Raw genomic sequence first — 23285 nt, 5'->3', positions numbered from 1 at the left:
TTGCCATCTGCCGGATGGGAGGAATCCTTACAAGCACATTTAAATACTGATCTGTAACATTTACAGCTATTGACGCCAGCTTCAAGCTGTTTTCTGTAAAAGTCTTTCCAAATCGTTCCCAAATGTTTTATGAATAGTCTTTTTATACTTGTTAGTTTGTAAGATTACTTTCAATACATTTATAGCTCCCAAAATGCACTGCGGCTCAAACGCAGAACACGATTGGCTGGTGAGAACGCGTTTCAGGAACTAACTTGTCGAATTACATTTGCCGACTTAAAATCCGTCTCATGACAAGCTGCTTTTGAGTTTCCTAAGAGGTAAGGTGAAAGCTCGTTTTGCAGGAATCTTGTGTGTCCAAATGACACGGTTGTTTAATTAGCATGAATTTCCCTTTTCATTAATTTCTGATAGTGGTTAATGTAGTATCCTGGTGTTCGTTTTAGCTTTGTCTCATCTTAATTGCAGTAAGGTATTAACTCTTAACACTGTAGTCAAAAATTGCCTTTAAAATACCCGTATGTGTAATTTATTTATTTTTATTTATTTATTTATTTATTTATTCATTTATTCATTCATTCATTTATTTAAGGTCTCAGTGCGAAATATGCAGAAGTTGATGTTGAATTGGGAAAATTAGACGTTGCACCATTCATCAAAGTAGGTTCTCTTAAGTCTAATGACTCAGATTGAAGAACCCTTTGCTGAGACAGGCAGAAAAAGCTACTTGCCTTTTCCACCAAACTAATAAGAAAGACGTATAGTTGCAACACATCATGATGACTTGCAAAATTCTTTTGTAATTTACTTCCTTATATATTGCGCAAAACAGTTTACATCACTGTTTTTCTTGTGAACAGCAACTTAATTCAGACAGTTTTCTCATGGCTGCCAGAAGAGTTGTGGTCTTCCCCTCTTCAGCGGAGCTCGGTCCGGTGTTGGCCCAGTTGGTGATATCTCGTGCTAAGAATGCCATCAGCTCTCATGGCAGGTTTACCTTGGGGCTCTCCGGAGGCAGCCTTGTGTCAATGCTCAGCAAAGAGCTGTTGGCTTTGCCAGACTTGGACTGCAGCAAGTGGGTGATTGGCTTTTGTGATGAGCGACTGGTTTCCTTTGATGATCCTGAGAGCACTTATGGACTGTACAAGGTTTGTGTTCAGGAGTGTTTGTTTGCACTTAGTTACATTAATTTATGCCATTCCAGTAAAGTGGAGGCAAATGTAATCCTGTTTCTCTTCCAGAGTCAGTTGTTTTCCAATATTAACATACCTGATAGTGGGATCTTAACCATCAACTCTTCACTGCAAGTGAATGAGTGTGCTGAGGATTATACCCGCAAACTGAAGGAGGTGCAGACATCTGTTACAAATATTTATACAGTTTGTGATTATCTCTAAAGTCACAGGCATATTTTTTCAGTCTTCATTATTATTAGATGTTTTAGAGCTTTGTTTTACTACTTTAAAACACACAGGCCTTCCCAGATGATGACTTCCCTTCGTTTGACCTGTTGCTGCTGGGTATGGGGCCTGATGGTCACACCTGTTCTCTCTTTCCAGAACACCCTGTCCTGGAGGTGAGGACCATATTAGTGACTCAGCTCGATATACTGGCAGGATTTGAAATGCCTGGATAAAATCTCTAGATACTGGTATTATATGAATCTAATTTTTTAATTCTGGCAGTGGTGCCCATAAATTATGGACACTTTGTGATGTACGGTTTTACTTGTGCTTAATTAGTTAGCTTATAGGAACACAATGTTTCCCCAGCACTTTTTATAGCCTATATTTTGATTTAGGCACAACTTAAACAGTGTGGTATCCAATGTCCTCCCATGCTAAATGTATGTAAAGAATGTTGGAGTACAGTCTTAGACTTTCTTGGTCTCAGATTGAGTTCTCAATTTTGGTTTGGGCTTTTTATACTGACTTTATTTTATGCCCCATATTCAGGAACTAAAAAAGATTGTGGCCCCCATCAGTGACTCTCCTAAACCACCACCACAGCGTGTAACTATGACTTTTCCAGTGGTTAACTCTGCACGCTGTGTGGCTTTTGTATCAACAGGAGGAAGCAAGGCAACTGTTTTAAAGGTAACATCAAGTGATCAATATAGAAACCTTGCTGGAATTACAAAATTAATATGAACATTTGCACTAGTGAATGTTTCAATTAAAACAAATCAGGCTAGTATAAAAAACATAACCTAGGGATCAGCAGCTTTGTGACCCACAGCCCTGTGTTGCATTGTAACCATTTTCTTGCAGGAGGTGCTGGAGGGTAGAGAGGGACCAGCATTTCCAGCAGCCCGTGTTGTCCCAACCAATGGTGAGCTTTTCTGGCTTGTTGATGAACCTGCAGCTGCCTCCTTAACTATACAGGTAGAAAGACTAGGCTCAGGGGCCAAACTGTAAAGCTTTTCATCTGGCAAATAAAGACAGTCACTCAACAGTGGTGAGAATACTTGATTGAAATTACTGGAAAACACTAAACGACATTCCTACTTTAACATGAAAGTACAATTAGTTTATAAAGTTGAGATAATAAGCCATGAATTTTAAAAAAAAAAATAAAAATGAGGTCACGCATTAGATTTATTACCTATTGGGTAGCTCTGTGTGTGTATGTGTGTGTGTCAGATGTTAAGCTTTATTAAAGTTTGGATATTGATATTGACATTTAATAACTGCAAGAAATACAAGTGTGATGTGGAAACATGATATAGCGAACGGGGAGACAATGGTCTTTTCAGTGAAGTGGAACATTTTTCTGGCTGGAAAGTTTAGGATATTTAATATTCAGATAACACTTTGTTTCACAATGCAGTCTTTAAACCTGACAAAATGACTGTACATTACTATACATTTGAAGATGGGTGTATGTTACACACACAACCATAACATTTCTTTTCAAGCGACATTTAAAAATAATAAAATATTAATCAAATATCTTCCTTTTATGTTGACTCTGTATTCAAGTTTACTAGTCCATCCCCTTTAAGACCCCACCCCTTTAAATCTCTTCGCAGTGTTGTCACATCAGTAGTCGTTGGACAAAATTTTGCTTTCCTGTGATGACCGCTTAAAGTAAAGAGGTAATCTTTATGTAACATTGTGTCATCGCGAGCCACAACCAGTAACGTTACCCACCGAGATTTGTATCGTTTTTATACTTACTAATTGTTGCAATGCACGGGCTCGCCTGCCTCCCAGCCACCCTGCTCCTCTTGCTCCACTACTGCTGCCCTTCTGCCCGGGGATATTTTGCTGAGGAGCGCTGGAGCCCCGAGTCTCCGCTCCAGGCTCCCCGGGTTCTTGTCGCCCTCATCTGCAGAAACTCCGAGCACTCTTTGCCGTATTTCCTCGGTACCATTGAGCGTCTCAACTACCCCAAGGACCGTATGGCTCTGTGGTAAGTTGTTATTAGAAATTGTTGGTTTCTTGCAGGCTAGATGGCAGCCAAGAATCCATTTAACCTCTAAGTTAATTCAAAAAGTGTAACATTTTGCTTTTGACTAAAACGGCGTTTCAGATTGCTCGGTGCGTCTTAAGAAAAATGGGAAGCGCAGTGGGTAACTGTGTGTCAAAGTGGTGTTAGACAGGCTATTTCCCCGCTAAAAATGTCAGAGGACGATTATACCACCTAGGTTGGACAGAGGTGAGCGCATCTGATCCCTAACCGTTGATCTGTGTACGTGGAGAGGAGGGTACAGGAATGATTTGGCCACGAGGGGAGCCATGTGAACCGGAGAAATCCTGCATAGTGGAATATTTTATAAACATTTCTAATCCACACACATCTTGGGGCTGCTGTGAGTTTTCGTCTCTTGGGAGAAATGGAACTTGTACACTATCTAATTAAAAAAATAAAGTAAATGATTTTTCCTATCTCTGAATCTGTGATATGAACATTTAGTACGAAGTTACGTACATTCAGTGGCCTTAGACATTTTGGTAATCCATATTTATCCTTTTAAGTATATCTAGTTACAAGACCAAATTAAAAAAAAGGGGCGGTCACTGGACAGGACACATTTGAAAATAAGTGTAGCAAACTAAACTTTGTACATATTCATCCTCTATAAATGAAACATAAATGAAATGAAATAAATCTAATAATTTCCCTGCTTAGACAAGACAACCTTGACTGAAACTTTAGTGATTCTGGAAACAAAATCCCAGTTTCTTAATCCAGCATTATGGCTCCTCAAGCATGTACTTTTCAGGCCATTATCAAACAACCCTTCACTTTCTAAACTATTTGCCTAGTGGTTGTGCAAATGGATTAAAGATCATTTAACATCTCCAACACTCCACCCAAGCTTATATAATTAAAGCTGTGGGCAAACCATGACTGCTAGAGGGCTCAGCAAAGTATGCTTTTTAATCATCAACCTCATCAACAGGTTTCATATTTTTGAGAGGCTTTGGGATGTAAATATTTTTAAGGTAAGGATAGTTTTGTTTTGGCATGTTGTCCAAGCATCTCGGCCTACATCTGTAAATGGAAACAGCAGTGCAAAATAAACACTACATGTTCTGTGCTTTGTGTTAGACTTTTGCAGCTGCAATGAGCATGCCAAAGCCCCAGGATCAGAATTGGCCAGACTGTCATTTAAATCTTTAGTGTCTGCAATTAGCCCCGCATTTTTGTTCCACTAGAGCAACGATAGACCAGATGGAAGTGACACATCACTTGGAGATCTATGTTTAGAGCACCAGCTGTACAGGGTTCTATGCTATGTTATGCTATGCTAGGGAACTATGGTTTTAACAAATATTTAGTATGTGTGCTGAACATGAAACGGAAGAGTCTGTGTAATTTAAATTTAGGGTTTTGTAAGGATGAGTCGGCAGCAGCAGTGCTGGACAGCAGTAGTGAGGGAAGGAGTGGTTTATCAAAGAGCTGCAGTGTTCTCACTGATTCGTTGGAAATTTGTTGAGCCCAGCTTGGCTCTCATCCACCTGAACAAAATACTAACTGGACTGACTTTAGTACAGATGTTGTTTGTCAAGCACAGATGTCCGGTCTACAGTACAGTGCACTAGGCTAAAGAAAGGTTGTTCATGTTTATTTTAGCACAATTTATCACTGTCTTGATAGAGGTCGATCATTTTATTCTTCCGAGAATTAGATCACACATGCAAGAGTATCGTGGGTATTATTTTTGCATGTTTTAGTTCCCACAGCTGCAGACAATGAGCTTACAAAAAATGGACACAAGACTATTGTTATTTGAGTTGTGGTATAGGCTTTCAGCTCTTGTCCCAGCTTGAATCAGCTTACAATAGTTCTCCATTTCCCCATTGTTACTGTCCTGTTATTACCCTCATTTGTTGATCAGATCATTCTTATCATTTCGGTATACAGGGTAGCAACTGACCATAATGAGGACAACACCACAGACCTCCTGCGTGACTGGCTTGTCAAGGTACAGAATCTGTACCATTATGTGGAGTGGAGGCCCAAGGACAAACCCAGGTTGGAAATGTTCTGGTGAAACTTTCTTTTGCTAAAAAGACCCACACAGCCAATACAGTCGATCCTGTAACTATCCGAATGTCTCTTACAGACGTTATGCAGAAGAAGATGGTCCAAAGCACTGGCCAGATGCTCGTTACGAGCATGTTATGAAGCTTCGGCAAGTAGCACTGGAGGCAGCTCGTGAGATGTGGGCGGACTACTTTCTGGTAGGTCAATCGTAGTGTTTACATGCCCAAATGAAAGCACGGTAAACCTGAAAGCTTTTCCCTTTTAAGCACTTAGCCAATGCTTCTACCCAGAGTATCTCCATGTTCAATATGTTCAATAATAGCAGCAGAGGGATAAGTACAGAGTCAAAAGTACTGGTGGAATTGTAATTTAAGCACCAAGGAGGGTGGTTAAATTGTCCCGGTTATATTTTATGTCTTTTATGGCTAAAGTTTAGTCTAGTTCATCTGGATCCTTACACTGACCTTGACTCAACTTGAACTGTATTTTAAAATGCAGCTCTGTGCACATTTCTATTTGTATTCCTGAGCCCTGCCCACATTGTCTAGCTTTAGTGGGGTATAATTTTGAAGTAAAATACATACAGAATTGCAATAATTTTGTGCTGCAAATTTTTGGAAACTCTCCTAGCCTTCTTCCTTGGAAACCAAATGGAAATAAATGTTCTGCTTTTACCATCCTAGTTTTTGTGCCTATTTTAATCTTCATAAACATTTCAGCATTTCTTTTTTAAGATGTTTGAGTCAGTTTGTTGTTTGCTATATAATATGTACACCTCTTTAACTCTTCACAAACATATTTTGCTCTTTATTTGATATTCTTTGGGTAGATGTCAGACTGTGATAACCTCCTCACCAATCCCGATGTCCTCTGGAAGCTCATGAAAGAAAACAAGACCATTATTGCTCCAATGCTTGAATCCCGCGCAGCCTATTCAAACTTTTGGTGTGGGATGACCATAGAGGTACTGTGGTGATGAATTGATGTACAGATGTACCGAGATTAGTTGCTTTAATGAATGTCAGACCCTCGCTGAACTAACTGATCACTTCTGCTTCTTCAGGGTTACTATAAGCGTACCCCTGCCTACATACCCATGAGGAAACAAGTGCGAAAAGGCTGTTTTGCAGTACCCATGGTTCACTCCACCTTCCTGATAGACCTCAGGAAAGAGGCATCCAGGGAGCTGGCCTTTCACCCACCACACCCAGAATACAACTGGGCTTTTGATGACATCATTGTCTTTGCGTTCTCTGCTCGAATGGCAGGTATGTTACTATTCAGTGCTTGAATCAAAAGGTTTTTATTAATGAACATTTGTATTAAACCCCGAATAGTGTTGCATCAGATTAAGTACGCATTTCCAACCGCTGCTCTCTACAGATGTCCAAATGTTTGTATGTAACAAAGAGCCCTATGGTTACTTCCCTGTGCCACTGCGATCCCACAATACTTTGCAAGATGAAGTTGACAGCTTCTCACACACTCTGCTGGAGGTTAATGGTGAGTAGTCTTCATTCAAACTGAGCGCTTTACTTCTACATCTAACTCTTTTTTTCCCACCCTTTTTTATATCTGTATTCTACTTTCTGCTTCTTCATCTAAAGACACAGTTCAGCATCTAGTTTTATATATTATTTATACCATTTCTGCATACATCTTCCTTCTCACCGTATAGTGCGAAATTTCCCAGTGATGCCTTCCAAATTCATACGTGTTCCTAGAAAACAACTTGACAAAATGGGCTTTGATGAGGTGAGTAATGAGTGATGTGAAGATGGAATCTGCAAAAATGGCTCATGTCTCTTCTTTGCTGAATGCCTTCCCCCTCCTGTAAGACATCAGCAATTGCTCTAACTGTCCTGTTGGCCACATGTGCAGGTATTTATGATAAACCTGGAGAGGCGCACTGATCGCCGGGAACGGATGCTGTTGGCATTGTATGAGCAGAAGATTTCTTGTAAAATTATTGCAGCTGTAGATGGGAAGTAAGTTCAGTCTGCCATACATTTATACAGTACAGGGTAGTTTCCTTTGTCTATACCACCTCATTAAATATTTGGTATTCTCTCTCTGTTTCAGAGCGATGAATGTTAGTGAAATATATGCTATGGGTATCCACATGCTCCCTGGTTACAGTGATCCCTATCATGGTCGCCCAATAACAAAAGGAGAGCTGGGGTGTTTTCTTTCCCACTATAATATCTGGAAGGAGGTAAATTCTAAAAGCCAACCTTTTGAACATTTGTGAACAAGATTCATGCATAATTTATTGATAAACCCGTTTCTGTCTTAAGGTTGTAGAGCGAGGCTTGCGCACCTCTCTCGTGATTGAAGATGATCTGCGCTTTGAAGTATTTTTTAAACGCCGCTTGATGAACTTGATGAGTGAGGTGGAGGGTGAAGAGCTGGACTGGGATCTCATGTGAGTCGATGCTTCCTTTACCATCTTTAATTTGACCTTGTGATTATTAAGCCTCCCTTGTCCTTTTATTTCATTTTTTCCAGTTATATTGGTCGGAAGAGAATGCAAGTGGATCGCCCAGAGAAAGCGGTCCCTAATGTACACAACTTAGTAGAAGCAGACTATTCATATTGGACACTAGGTTATATGATATCATTACAAGGTGCCAAGAAGCTTTTGAAAGCAGAACCGCTAAAGAAGGTTTTACCAGTGGATGAGTTTCTTCCTATAATGTTCAACAAACACCCTGTGTAAGTATTTTTACCTGGCAAGTGCACATACGCAAATGGCAAATACAGAACGTCTGCTTAGGTATTTTCTTCTCCCCCACAGGTCTGATTATATGGAACAGTTTGAAACTAGGGACCTGAAGGCATTTTCTGCAGAGCCTCTACTAGTATATCCAACACACTATACAGGTGACCCAGGTTACATCAGCGACACTGAGACCTCCACAGTGTGGGACAATGACAAAGTCCGTACAGACTGGGACAGAACACGCTCAGGAAAAACCAGGGAGCAAGCTACAATAAGCACTGAGGCCCAGAACTCAGACGTGCTTCAGTCACCCTTGGATAGTACAGCACGGGACGAGCTATGAGAAACAAATGATAGATATTTGCGTCACAACAAGCATGTGACATTAGACTTTATGGAAACATTTAATTTATCCAGATGTAACAAGGCAGACATTTATCAGGTGCATTATTTGTTTTCTGTCATGGTTGTCTGTTAAGTATAAACTTGAGAAAGGCACTAGACTTGCCATTTAGGATGGCATTTGCAGTACCCAACTTCTGTCTGTCATACAGAAATGAAATCATATATTTAGACTGCAATTGGGCTGTTTTCAGAATTCAGTCATTGGGCAAGTAATGTGGGTGCTGATGGGACATTACACTGTGAAATACTTTAAAAATAAATTTCTTAAGACTAAAATTAATTGGGATATATGACCTTACTCTCACCCCTGAGACTAATTCAACCACTAATCATTCTAAGTTCTTGACTCTGTTGTGAAAAAAAACATCTGCATATCTTTCACCTTGATATTTAGTGTTTTCTCTTTTTTAACTTCACATTATTTCAATATTTATAAGTCAACACTTTAGAGGCTTACAGCAGAACTTTACCAAAGCAAAACATTCAAGCAACAGTTGCTGCCAGCTCAGAAGCAAAATGTAGACCTGCAGAAATACTCTAGAGCGAATGCCACCACAAGAAATTATTCATCTGCCACTTTTGGATTGCCAATAGCATGCTGTGACAGATCAGGTAAACCACTGAACAAGCCTAAAATTTGATGGTTTGGGAAGAACATCGTTATATGTGGCCTTTAACTCCCCTCCTTAAGAACCCACTCAACCACATCCAAACCCACTTTAGCCCCTCCACCTCGTTACAATTTTCTGTTAGATCTGAATGTATGTATTTGTGTCAGCAAGACTGAGGTCAAAGAGAACATATAAAGTTTGAATCCTCTTGCTTTTTACATCTTTATTTGGGCATGGTTCATGTCTTATATAGCTATATTCACTCTTGATTAGAATTCCTGCAAAAAAAATGTTATTTGTGCATTTTGATAACAAAAATAAAATGTTTTTATTTAAAAAAGTTGGCTTTGTCATTACTGTGATAGGATGCACATTATCACAGTGTAACCAATTTTGCCTCCTGACTGTGCCAGTTGAATTCATAATATCTCCACTAGTAGTCAGTAACAAGATGAAAGACAAAAGTTATGAGGACACTTCACTTAATGTTACTCTGCTTCAGAAGTTTAAAATAGAAAGTTATTTTTGTGGCAAAGCTTTAGTATTTTAGTTTTGATTTAACTGTTTACATGTAGTATAAGGTCTATGTTCATCTTCCAAGGTGGTTGTATGTATACACTTTTTATTACTGCCACTTGAAACACATTTGGAATGGTAGCCACTGACAATTATATAGCACTTGTCGTTCGCACATGTTTTATCTTGTTGACCCTCAAGGTGTCATCATTTTACTATACTTTACTTCCAACTGTTAGGGGAGAGCCAGGCGGGTGAACACAACCAATTGGAGGACATTTTGTGATATGTTTGTGCTAATCTATATTAAGTAATACTCATCTGTACTTTAAGACATTATAAGTTCTATGGTGTTCTAATGAAGCCAATTAGAGTATCTTAGTTGGACACCAATATTTAACCAAATCATGTCATTTGATGTTGATCAGTGTGACCTAACTTGGTACATCGCTACCTGCCAAAGTCGTGGTCAAATATGGTTAAATATTACAATATCCTAAGCTGAAACTACCTACATCGTGCTGATGTTAGAATTTGTAGACAACTTAATCTGGACACAGTTGTACCTTCTCACTATGTATGGTGTGATAGCGTAGGTGGGGCATACAGTGTCTGCAAGTTACACTTCCTCTTCCTATGGTGGTGAAAACATTGGCCAACCTACACTTCACCAAAGGAAGATAATCTTTAGAGCACAAACGGCAGCGGGCTTAGAGCTGCATGCTAATAATTTATCACAAGCGTGCATGTACACACTGCAGAGCAGATTTCCTGCCACTTAAACCATACTGTTCTTTGTTGTATCTTGTAGTGTGACCCGTAGGGCAGATAATGTCTGAGAGGTGTTGGTAGAGTACTTGCTGCTGTTGTATTAGTGTAGAAATGGAGGAAGGTCAAACACCAAACAACGATTCCTCTCAAACCACAGGTGAGCACAAAAAATGTGATGTGATGTTTTAGGTGTTTTGTTTTTTTATGACAGGAAAATAGCTGACACTGCGGTAGTGCCATTATTACATGGGTATTGTTTGTGGCAGCATGCAGGTATTGTGTGCACCTTTCTTGGATATTCTTTGTCAATATGTCTGTCAGATGCATTGTGGTGCTCTGTGGCACAGTACTATTCAAAGCAAAATGGGTGAACTTCCTGAACTGTTTCTCAATTTTGACACCTTCTTCTTCTCTCTGTTTTGAATTACTTATTCCATCTTATTTAACTAAATGACTGACTTTAAACTTTACAGAAAGCGAACAATCTATTAACTTTAAGATACCATTGAGCTTTGTGTAATGGCTCATAATACATATAGTAAGAATTATTTGCATTATGCTCACACGTTTCCATTTCCATTTCAAAATCTAACTTTATGTACCTAAAATTGCATGCCATTATTTTAAATAATGTATGAAACAGATTAAAACAGATAAGATTCTTATTAAGCCAAATGTGACGGTATGTAGCTTGGCTCAACCATCTTACTCTTTCATATACTAAGACATTGCTTGGGTGAAAAACAAGGACTCTGTTCATTATGGGACGTGACACAAATTGCAAGCAGGATGTGGTAAACCAAAATGGAGATGTCTCTGAGAGTGAGAGATTGCTTTTTTAAATTTTTTTTATGTGTTGCATGTGCTGTAAATCTTCAGTTTTTGAATAGTTGGTATGACCCCAAGGTGAAACACCAGTAAATTAGTGTAAGTACAATTGTTATGTCATCAAAATGCACCACATTTTTCCTCAGCATATTTCGGTCTTTGAGCATTAAAAAACAGCATAATGTGGGGGTGTTATGAAATTATCAGAGGTGATCTGAAATCTACAGTGGTAATAAATAGCAAAAGTCTTATATCTTACCTCTAAAAAGAAGGTAAAGGGTTGCACTCTTAATGTGCTGTTTATTAGAACTCTGGCTGAATGCCCCAATCCATGCCTTTGCTTTTGTATGAACAGTATCTTACCTTTATTATTTCTCATTTTAGAAGTGAGAAAGGTGCCTTATAGATCTGAAACCAAGCGATACAGTGAGATCTTCAGAGATTTTGATAATCTTGATTTATCTTTAATCTCCTCGTAAGTATTACAGTTACAGTTACAAACCGTGCTACAATGTGTTTCTCTTTTCTGCTGCATCACTCACACAAACACACTTTGATTTGATTACTATACTAATTGACAAATGTAGTGGCTGGTGAGGTGTCATTCAAAGGTCCTGTAGGCTTAAAATGAGAAATGTTCAGATCTGAGCCATCCCATTATCTGATGGGAGCAAATTAAGAGAATATCCCTTAAGGAATGTCGTCTCACTTAATTTTCAATATTTATGACTATGAAGCCTAAAAAGTAGCTGGATACGTCCATTTGAGAAAGATCATAGCATTGACTTTTAAGTGGCACTGACATTAAACAGACAGGATATATAAATACTGTAAAGTATATACTAGATTAAAGTCAAATATGTTTCTAAATGTTTGTATACATTATAGTGTAGTATGTTGTTAATGAAAACCTGAACCTATTTGACTGTGCGTCGATTCTTTCAGTACAGGGGAGGATCTGCTGGGAGAAATTGACTCCATCTCTGGATTCATCCCTGCAGAAAGCTCAGAGTTAACCAACCAACCCCATGAGTCGGTAAGCCATACCTATAAAAATTAATAAAATAAGTAATTAAAAAAAATAAGTTTGGGTTTAGCCTGGATTATGTTGCTGAGATTAATAATCTCACTGATATCACAAATAGATTTGTACTTAATGAATATTTTTGTCTTGTTGTGGGGGCACTAATGATGCCTTTAGTAACAATCCATGTTTTCTTCCAGCAGAATGAAGATGCATTTTGTGCACGCTCTGAACCCAACGAGGCAGATGGATCAGCTCTATCAGGTATGATTTGTGTGTGTGTGTGTGTGTGTGTGTGTGTGTGTGTGTGTGTGTGTGTGTGTGTGTGTGTGTTTGAGAGAGAGAGAAAGTGAGAAAGACAGAGTGTGTGTCTGTATAGATCTAACTTACAGTCAATTAATGCAAACTTTTTTCATCCTACACATGTAAATTGTTGTATTGTCACATTGACTTAAGTCACTGATTTAATCATCTGCTTATTTTAACATCAACCATCCTGTGATTCTGTCACACTTAATAGAGTATCTTGTTTTCTTATAATTAGCTCTGAGTTGTAATTGCCATGTTGTAACACGATTAGGATAAAGGGAGAGGATTAAAGCGGGAGACAGCTGCTCTTGGTTTTTACATTAGACACAGGGGAAAGATAGAGTCTAATGAAAGAGGAGGAATCAGAGGTAGACAGAAGAAGACAGTAAACCCAGGGAAAGCAAAGAAAAAGACTAGGCTTGCAAATAGTCCAAACAGGGATTACCTGCGATGTACTTAAATCTCAGTTTGAATGGGCTGGGGCCTATCTTAGCTGTCATCAGGCGAGAGGCGGGGTACACCCTGGACGGGTTGCCAGTCTATCTCAGGGCCAACACAGAGAGACACACACAGACGGACAACCATTCCCCCTCACATTCACACCTACAGGCAATTTTAGATTTACCATTTAACCTAACATTCATGTTTTTAGACTTTGGTAAAACACCAAAATACTTGGAGTATACACAGTTTCATATAGTTTTATGAATGAAGGAAACATGTTCTTTTGCACGTTGGTTTCATGCATTTCCTGTTGACTGGGACACAAAACCCATTGGTTCCCTCTAGATCACGCTCCAGGAGGTAAACCTCAATTGAAGCTTCTCTAAAGCCTGTCACTCCACAATCTGGACCTGGTTAGGATAATCCCCAGCACAAGTGCAGGCTATTGCTTGGAGGCTGACTACTGAAAGAGCTCAGAGCATGGCCTAAAACACAAAACAATGCAGAAAGGCTAAGAGAGGTCACGATTGGCTACATGTCCATAATTCTTTTGGATTTGCCTGTTTTGCCTTTTGCTTAAAGATAGAGAAGAATTGTCACCCTGATTTGACTTTTATCCCACACTAACTGGATTTGACTTCTGTGTAACCAAAACAGACCCGAACTAAATCTGCACGTCAGACTGAGGAAGTTGAGAGAGAAGTTGTTGTCGTCACTGTTTCTGCCAATGCATGCTTGCTCAGATACTTGGAACTGCACTTTAGGTCGTAAAAAGAAGTGAAAGTTCCTGGAGCAAATCTGTGTCCTAAGCTTTAGCTACAGGAGAAAATTAACATATGTTCAATACATTTTAATGACATTTATTTGCAAAGCCTGGGTTGAAAGAGAAGCACCAAGAGAAAAAGGGTGTATCATGCATTCGAGATACCACGTGATTCTCACGCATACATCATCCGGCCTGTGTTGGTGTGAGTCACAGAGGAAGAACCAGAGTAGCTGACATGTAACACCCTGCCTGCATGAACACAGAGGAGCTGTGACATGGCGGTCTCTGATACTGCACACTCCCAATGAGTGATGTTAGTGTCTTTGCTATCACGATACAGCTTGTAGCTTACTAGATGTGAACAGGTGTATGAGGGAGGGGCCAACCAGAGAGAGGAAGAGAGGAGAGAAGGGAAGTTATTTAACTGAAGCTCTAAATCTTTGATCCTGCTCTCTCCAGTCACATCCCCGTTTGAGTCAACTGGGAGATATGGGCTTCATTAGAGATTTTTGCCAACTAACAACAGTACATATCTTCTCTGCTTAAATGCAAGTGACATGTACAATATGTTGGGATCTATTGGAAAGCCACAGGACCTTTATTCTGAGGAACAGCTAAGACATACTATATGCAGTTATTGCTTTCTGTTTTGGGATTTGTTTTTTAAGTGATTTGTATTATTTTTAAGTTGATAAAGTCAGAGAGCTGGGAGTTTATGTCTCTAGAGTAAATAGTAGTGTCTTTTTCTGAGGCTGGAGACTGTAAAGAAATAGGAACTGTGGGGTTTAGCCCAGTGGACATTGTGTGACTCCCGGGGACAGCTCCAAGTGAGCCTGCAGTGATGCTGATGTACTCCCTCTCAGCCCAGGAAGCAGACCTGACCCTCTGTCGCTCTGAGGATGGAGTCGAGACAGCACTGCAGTATGCCAAGATGTGGTGTCGTTATGCTAAAGATCTCCTTGCTTGGATAGAGAAGAGAATCAGTTTGGGTAAGTGGAAATGCAGCTAGTGTAAATGACATATTAGAGTAAAATGCAAATTATTGTCATAGCTTATCTGTGGTGTCTTTATAAAGACATCTGTGTCCAGTATTTGAATATAAACTGCACAAATGCACACAAAATGCAAATGACAGTCTCTGCACTATAGTGAGTTCAGATCATGAAAATCATAATATCTTAGAAGTGTACAAACTTCAAGGACTTATTATTTTTAGAACATGTAACATTTTCTGCATCTTCAAGATGGCCACAAGTCTCACAGACACTTTAAGAACAGCAGTCATCAGGTCTGATGAGATCATATCATCACCTAGTAAAGATCAGACAGTTCGCACATGTTTAAAGATTCAGTATCCAGCGCTAACATGAAGCATGTATTTTTTCACTCAGCAAAAACATTTGTGGGTAGTGCAGTCACTCCAATAAGCTCTACACTGCTCACACACACACACACACACACACACACACACACACACACACACACACACACACACACACACACACACACAGAGAGATAGCAAGAGAGAGAGGATTAATGGGAAGATTATCTGGCTATAGGAGTTTATTAAAGGTGAGGGTGTTTCTTTGGAGTGCCTCAACAGTGATGGTGGTCCTGGTCCTGACCTGAGGTGCCCCGTGTTCAAACAGGGATGCCCCATCTGAGCTCTGTGGAACAGTGTTGAAGCAAAAACAACAGACGAGTCATAGGGTAAAGCTCAGTGCCCATGAATTGGATTACACACACTAGGGCGACATTTTGAGCTCCTTAATACCAGAAGTAATGTGAACTTTTTTGAAAAACTTCAGCTTACGAACCAATGTAAGAGAAGTGCTAGAATTAGGCTATGGTCTGTGATGTTTAAACACAGAATATCTACAAGCTATGTCACAGTTGCAAACATCAATATATAAATAAAGCGGTTCTGAATTTAGTTCCTACTGTAGTTCTTCCTGTTAGTGCAAAAATACAGACTACAGTTGTTGTTAAGCAACTTACTTCCACATTTTGAATGAACTAGGTGATACCACTTGGTTAACCCAAAATCAAACAGCACATGGTGGCCGCACAGTAATATACAGTGGTTGAAGTCAGTCAGGGGTGGACACAGAAATTCTTTATTGGCACTGCCACACTGAGGCACACATTCAAAATAGGGTGGCACCTTTAGACAATTATTTAAATGTTTTTAAACTCAAAATTAAAAATCTTTTATGAAAATATTTACTGTATGTTAATAGGTTAATAGTGTATTTTTTTGGTGACAGAAATGTCAAATATGTAACTTCTACACATTTAACTCCAAATAAATATAAACAAATAATATGTAGATTTGGGGAGAAGTAAAATTCTATGTATGGATAATCTGCTGGGTTGCTAAAACACTCTCACAAGGTATCCTCTAGCCCCCCTCTCCGGAGTCAGTCTACAGTCCAATTCTGCTTGTCTTAATGTACAGTCTAGTGTTTTGTCTTGACTTGAAGCTGAAGAAAAACTAATCTAGGGTTTTTGTTGTCAGAGCAAGAATTTGCAAAAAATGTGATCAAGACATCTGAAGGAGCAAAAGCAAATGTGACACAGCAGGTATGGCTTTTGTTATTAGATATATGCCAAAGAAATGTTGTAGTGATTATCATAATGTCTGTCACGGAAATTGATTCTTATTGTGTTTGTAATAATTAGCCTGTCTATATCGTCACCATGCTGTGTAAAATTGCTTTTGACTCCATAGGAAAGGATGCCCCTGCAGTACATCTACACCATGGCACTAGAGCAAGACATCAAGAACAGTGTGACCTCTAGAAAGACTTTTGAAACGATACACAGCCGCTGTTACCAAGTATAGACGCTCATACATACAAAACGTTTTAATTTTAAATAAAAGGCTTGTGTGTTTTCTCTGTGCAGCCCTTAACCTAGTATCTTTGTCCCAAAGGCCTTGGCTGCCAAGAGGAATGAGATTGACAAGTGGCGCAGAGAGTTTAAGGAGCAGTGGGCAAGAGAACAAAGGAGGATGGTAAATGATTTAACTGAAGTAGAGCTCAGGTAGCTGTCAAAACAAATGTTTACAGTTTTAATACCTTTCTATTTACTGAATGTCTGAACAAACATCTAAACCTAAGTATCAGTCTCTGAAAAGGAATGATCAGTTTTGACTTTGCTAATTTTCATAAAGGCCATGTTAGTGTTCACATAGGACATGGAGTAAAATCAAACTAACCGGAGTGTCTTCGGGCATTTTCAGAACGAAGCAGTGACAGCTTTAAAAAAAGCTCGGCAGCAATACTTTCAGCGATGTGAGGAGTTAGAAAAGGCTAAAGCTGTCTCTGCTAAAGCTCTGGATGACACAGCTGGAATAAAAACGCTGGATAAAAGGAGAAAGTCGAAGGATGAAGCCCAGACTAAGGTGAATGTCCTCTTAATGCACTATGTTGATATAATTTGTGGAATGCAGTTCAACAAATTAGTCAAGATGGTCATAATGTGTTTGTGTAAACTATTTGAAAAACAATACAGATTTGTGAATGTACAGCAGCTCTCAAATCTTCTCTCTGTCTCCTATAGGTGATGGAGGCAGAGACTCTGTACAGACAGTGTGTGAGTGATGCAAAGTTTCACCAAGACGAGTTAGTAAAAGTCAAAGAGAGGATTATTTCTCACACCCGTAAACTCATCTGTCAGGGAGACACTGTGCTCAAAGAGGTTAGTATGAAATTAAAGAAGCTAAACGTGTCTTCCTGACAGCTTGCATACATTTAGAATGTTGACCTCTTTGTGTTTAGGTTTAATCTTGGTCCTAATATAAATGTAGTGCATAGTATATGGCAAGGGTGACTAAACAATTATTAATAGTAATATCAGCTAAGTATTATAATTCTGTGTGTCAGCTCCTCTTAAGTATAAAATGACAATTATACACATAATATTTTAAAGGATGAGAATCATATCTCAATCTTCATATCAGCACAAATAAATGCATGTCATTACTGAAATATACTTAGCTTCAAATGCATTCTTTGCATCAAAAACAAAGTATATTCCTCTGTTAAATATCAGTCATGTTCTACTATATTAAAAACTGAATTTTCATTATTCCTTTGATTATGAGATTAACTATGCATTTTACATTACAAAAAGAAACTGCTTTGAAAAGCAGTGTTCTGGTGTTTTATATTACAACCATCGATGCCTTTCTTAAATAAATTATGCACAGTAAATTAAAGTTTTGTTTTTTTAAATCAAAATAGCATCTTCTCTCTTCATCAGGCCACAGTCAACATGTTTTACTTCCAGCGACAGCAGACAGAGCCTGTTCCTCTGGGCTTTCACAACCTGGAGTTGACATGCAGGTCCCTGGAACCTGGAGAGCCCTACCTACATTTCATAGTTAGCAGGCACCTCCCCGAGCAGCCTCTCCAAGTCTTTACCTTTCAGGAATATGTTCCTCATGACAAAGGGTACATTAAACTGAATCTTTTGTTACTCTGGCTGTAATCTTTGCAGATCAAAGGCATAAGAAAAAGTATGATTTAGTTGGGGATATGAAAGCAAGTTAAAAAACAAAAAAGTAATTTTATTATAATATTGTGTTAGAAAGAAAGACTTACATACCTCAAATGTATCTTTCCACGTCCCTTAATTTAGCACTTGGTGAAAGCACAGAATGTTATGATAGAATGCAGTAAATCCAGATTAACAATCATTTTTCTGTCCTTAATGGTTTTTGTTCAAAGTTTGTTCCAGTCAAATAGAATAAAAGCAGAAAATATCTATATACATTTAAGTCCTTCTAATAACACTTTATTTATTACAACTATTGTTACCACCCTTTGTATTCAAAAGTCACAAACGAAAAACGAGCGGTGCTGTACAGGACTCTTTGACTATGACAGATGACAGCCCTTACAGGAGACCAAGTGATGGAAGTAAGACCTCAACACAATTAAATATGACATGATTATGTTAACAGAAAAATTCTCTTCCTAAATTAAATGTGTGTGTTCTTGTGTTATGTGGCTCCCTTTAGGGAAGACTGGGTACAGTGACAGTGAGAGTATTGGAGGCAGTTTGGAATCTCTGTCCAGCCCTGGTAAGCGCAAGCCTCCCTTTGTTTCTATAACTTCTGTTTGACTTAAACATGAAAACTATGCAAAGTCAGTGTTTATTTCAGCTTTTATTTTTCTCTTATTGCTCCGTGGGAATACATAATTGAAGCTCATACTAACAGGAGACTGCCTAAAACGGCATCAACTTTGACTGTGTCATCGGACGACCTGGATGACCGAGATATTGCATCTGAATCAGGTTTGATACTACATTTTTATGCCTTCCTCTAATTCCCCACTGACAATAATCTTCATAAATCTATATCCTCCCTCTCACTACAGAGTACATGGATCCTCCCAAGGTGCGTACACTACCACGGGCTGCACTGACACACCGACTCAGGAAGATGAAGAGCAAGATGATGAAATGCAAGCAGTGTGACAACTACATTGTTGTCAGTGGGGTTGAATGTGAAGAGGTACGAGGCCAAACATAAGCATTAAAACCAACAGAAACCATTCAAAGCAACCAAGCCTTTAAAAACCACTGCAACTCTGGTTAACATGGACAGAAAATGTGTCGTTTGGGGTAATGTTGGTTACGTAACCTGTGCTAATCTTGTTCCAACCTCAGTGCGGGCTGGCTTTGCACAGAAAATGCATGGAGGTGTTTCAGCTGGAGTGTGAGCATAGGAGGGGAACTGTGTTCGGAGTAGACCTGTCTCTGCTACTGCGTGACAGACCAGATGAGGTGCCCTTTGTAGTGCTACGCTGCACATCTGAGATTGAGAGCCGTGCTCTTTCCATCCAGGTATGGTTCATCAACAGTGATTAAACTGTAGAGGCTGTCAAGTGTTAGCTGTGGTCTAAAAACGTTTTCTGCTGTTGCTTCCCTATGAGGGGGTGTATCGTGTGAGTGGATCCAAACCTCGCATCCAGAAGATCTGTCAGGCCTTTGAGATGCAAAAGGAGCAGGTGGACCTTTCTGACCTTTCACCACACGATATCACCTCGATCCTTAAGCACTTCTTCAAAGAGGTACAGGAGTCACTGTCAAATGCATGTCACTAAATTGAATAGGATTATATGAAGAGTTATTGTGAATGAATATGTCTCTCTGCTCTGAATAAAAAAAAAAACTATTATCTCTTCCAGCTCCCAGAGCCCTTACTAACCTTTGACTTGTACAATGATTTCATCGCGGTGGGAAAGACAATTCAGCATCTGAGTGAAAGGGAGTCAACGCAAGACACTAATGACATATTGGACATCATTCACAACCTTCAAAAGCTACTACAGAAGCTTCCTTCATATTGTTACAGCACTTTGCAGCACTTGATGTCTCACCTGCACAAGTGAGCATGCAGCTGGGCAACAGATTTCTCATTAACCCAAGAGAATAGATTACATTTACTTAATTGACCACCACAGCATGAACATCTATTTATGTTAAATATGAAACATTACCTGTCCTTTGCTTTAATTATCCACTTTCTGTCTTCACAGAGTTTCAGAGAACTACGAGAACAAGATGTCTTCTGTTAATTTGGGTATTGTGTTCGGGCCTACACTATTGCGCCCTCTGGTGTCTACCGACATGTCAATGATTGCCCTGCTGGAGACCAGTTACCAGTCTGTACTTGTTGAGTTTCTCATCACACACCACGAAAAGGTGTTTGGCCTTCAGCAAAGACCCGGTACTCCCCCTCCCCCAGTACCCAGTGTACCTCTTCCGGACACCCCTCCTAGAGCTTCCTGTCCCTTGGATGGGGATTTTTATACCAGCCCAGAACAACAAAACTCCAAAGAACGCCCACACTCACTAGAAGTAAGTACAATAGTGAGCAAATATTCAAGACTACAAGAGGACAACAGTCTTTAGTCAGACTACTTGAGAAAGAAGGTTGTGCTCCTTAGCATAGGCATACGACAGGGAGAGTTTGTACTTGAACCACTTCTCCTGATTAATATACAGTACCTCTTGCTTCAAGAGCACTTGACATCCTCACCTGATGCTTACTTTGTTAGGATTAACATGCTACCCAGCTGCTGCATTTCTGCTGCAATGCCTGCATGGACTCTGACCTGCATGACCTTCTCTAAAGCTTTACTAGGTGGACCTAACAAAGCTACTGCTTAGGAAGACTAAGAAAGTTCACTTCGATTTTAGCAATGTTATCAGGTGGCTTAAAATCCCCCTGCCAAGGTTTAGATGGTAACTGATACAAAATGGCCAGACTAATCATTAATAATCATTTAGAGACTGACCCAACAGGAATCCCTTTCACTTATTGTAGTGTCGCAAGATTAGATGTGGTTTGTAGATACTACAAAAATCCACCACATAATTTATGTCATTCCAACAGAGTCGAACTATCAAGAGAGAGTCAAGCGAGGGTTATATATCTGACAAATCTTCATCCAATGAGGCAGTGGACCAGCTCAGCCCTGAAGCCAATGAGAGAGCAGGTAGGGGGAAGTAGTGATAGGGCAGGTACTCCTCACTAGAATGGGTGAATGAGTTAGCAAATAGTTTTTATATGTTGGGGTTTTTAGTTGTCGGTATAATGAGTTACAACATGTGCCACTGCTGCTTGAGGAGCTGTTTTAATTAATGCTGTTGGTGTTCCACTATGTATTACACATCCCAAGTTGCTTATTTTATTTCTTAGACTGATGGTTTGTTCAGCTTACAGTTTCTATGTAGCCAGTTTCAAGGGTCTCTTGCAGTTCCTTTTTTCACATTACACATTTCCTCCAGCTATTATTAGGAAAAAAAAGCTTCCTTCCATTTTTGTTTTTTCACTCGACACCATCTAGTTGCATTCATCTGTAGAAGTTTGTGAGTCAGGTTACTTAGCTGTTTCTAGAGACTTTGTTAATGGAAATTCCTTGATGTGTAGTTCCAACCTCTTGATAATGTGATTATTTCAACTTTGCTTGAAATCTTAGTGTTACATTTTGAGTCTTGGTTGAATTGTGGCAACAAGCTTTCAAAATAGTGACATTTTTGCTTTTTGCTGCCCTGGAGGTCTGTTTTTTCTTTGTTTGCTTCTTCATGCTTGTTTGTTTCCTTTATTTGTGCTGTAGTTCTGATGTCTTCTCTTTCTTTTGGCTACAAACAGCATGCAGCCCTAAGGTTTATAATCCCAACTACATACATGAGTGTATCAACCTCAAATGCAAATAATTTGTAGATGCTCCGGAAGAACTCGGGAAATGTTTAATCATAGGGAGGTTAGAGAATGTGTTTGTTTACATCATATTCCCTCCCTCCCTTTTCTCTCCCAGTCCTGGCTATGAGAGGGGCATCAAGCAATCCTTTAGGTGAGACTTTGGGAGAACCAGATATTTATTTGGGAGCCCAGCCACACTATCGCTTCACCAGACAGCCTGTGAAGTATCACCGCCATCATAACCCAGGAACCCAACTCCCCAACCCAGGACATTCAGCCAGACAGTCTGCAGCACCGGCCAGGGACTGTCCAGGGAGTGCTGACAGCAGCCGCAGTGCCTCTCCAAAGTTAGGGACACCAAGCTTTTCTCAAAACTTAAATGGCCACAGTGAGAAGATTCACCTACCCCATCAGGCCACAATTGCGACAGAGACTAAATGTGCTGTTCCACTAAGCCCCCGTGAGGTTGTGCAGTACATGTTGGGACTAGACTCCACATGTACTTCAACTACAATTGTGACAGCTGGTACAACACAGAAGTCCTCTCCGGATGGGACATCTGTGTCTCAAGCTGATCAGAACATAACTCTGACCAATAACAGAAACACGGGTGAACAGAGTTGGACACTGAGTGAGTCACCAAAGACACTTTCTGTTGAGCACAACCTGACCGCTCCAGCCCAGAAGATCCTGTCTGGTCTAAAGCTGAGACGCAGTCAGTCAGGGAAGGATGAGCAGCTCTTTGTTTGAGAAAACACAATCTCTATAACATTCTTAATATTACAATTACTGTGTTTAATAACTGCTACCATTAAGACTGAAATGCTTACATATTTTACACTCAAATATCCTCCTTACCAAAACATTAAATGTTTCAAACTAAAGTGACTCTAAGGAAACATTTTTGCTAAATTCAAGCCCAATGATTGTAACAGCCTTATTACCACTAATCCTCTTTTGAATTTTCGACTGACCATCCAGCTGTCTAATTCCTGCAAGGATGAGATTTCTACTGCATATTAATGTAGTAGACACTTTGTAGTAGGCGTTTGAGACTGCAGGTGAACAGATGCAAACTAATGCAGTTCTAGTATTGAGTCATACCAGTTTTTGTCACAAACAAACTGTACTACAAATCTGCATAATACAAATGCCATAAAGGGTTCAAGTAT

General features: G+C 39.5%; 3 protein-coding genes across 5 annotated transcripts; all 3 read left to right on the top strand.

Moving 5' to 3' along the window:
• The first annotated feature begins 203 nt into the window (after positions 1-203).
• On the top strand, positions 204-2454 carry pgls (6-phosphogluconolactonase). Its single transcript, XM_067476367.1, has 6 exons — positions 204-320; positions 861-1148; positions 1242-1349; positions 1475-1576; positions 1956-2096; positions 2271-2454. Exons 2-6 carry the CDS (start codon positions 885-887, stop codon positions 2415-2417), a joined length of 762 nt encoding a protein of 253 aa, XP_067332468.1. The 5' UTR covers positions 204-320; positions 861-884; the 3' UTR covers positions 2418-2454.
• A 154-nt stretch (positions 2455-2608) lies between these two features.
• Positions 2609-9574, top strand: colgalt1a (collagen beta(1-O)galactosyltransferase 1a). The gene is made up of 12 exons (XM_067476365.1): positions 2609-3414; positions 5374-5484; positions 5576-5693; positions 6326-6460; positions 6560-6764; positions 6880-6999; positions 7175-7251; positions 7378-7484; positions 7579-7711; positions 7794-7921; positions 8005-8211; positions 8294-9574. Exons 1-12 carry the CDS (start codon positions 3191-3193, stop codon positions 8559-8561), a joined length of 1833 nt encoding a protein of 610 aa, XP_067332466.1. The 5' UTR covers positions 2609-3190; the 3' UTR covers positions 8562-9574.
• An 833-nt stretch (positions 9575-10407) lies between these two features.
• gmip (GEM interacting protein) lies at positions 10408-23284 on the top strand. 3 transcript variants are annotated; one of them, XM_067476658.1, is made up of 21 exons: positions 10408-10678; positions 11734-11824; positions 12295-12385; positions 12577-12637; positions 14756-14881; positions 16411-16475; positions 16624-16731; positions 16828-16908; positions 17137-17298; positions 17457-17594; positions 18159-18349; positions 18735-18817; positions 18919-18981; positions 19107-19196; positions 19280-19416; positions 19572-19748; positions 19838-19975; positions 20093-20292; positions 20444-20765; positions 21304-21406; positions 22229-23284. In XM_067476658.1, the coding sequence occupies exons 1-21, from the start codon at positions 10633-10635 to the stop codon at positions 22861-22863; spliced, it is 3108 nt and encodes a 1035-aa protein (XP_067332759.1). In that variant the 5' UTR covers positions 10408-10632; the 3' UTR covers positions 22864-23284. The 3 variants fall into 3 exon arrangements, with proteins under 3 accessions (XP_067332759.1, XP_067332758.1, XP_067332760.1); XM_067476657.1 differs by having other exon boundaries at positions 12574-12637; XM_067476659.1 differs by lacking the exon at positions 21304-21406 and having other exon boundaries at positions 12574-12637; positions 22229-22386.
• Position 23285: the final 1 nt, after the last annotated feature.

Source organism: Channa argus, chromosome 15 (genome assembly GCF_033026475.1).
Source record: "Channa argus isolate prfri chromosome 15, Channa argus male v1.0, whole genome shotgun sequence".
NCBI lineage: Eukaryota > Metazoa > Chordata > Actinopteri > Anabantiformes > Channidae > Channa > Channa argus.
This window is presented reverse-complemented; position numbering and strand designations above follow the sequence as displayed.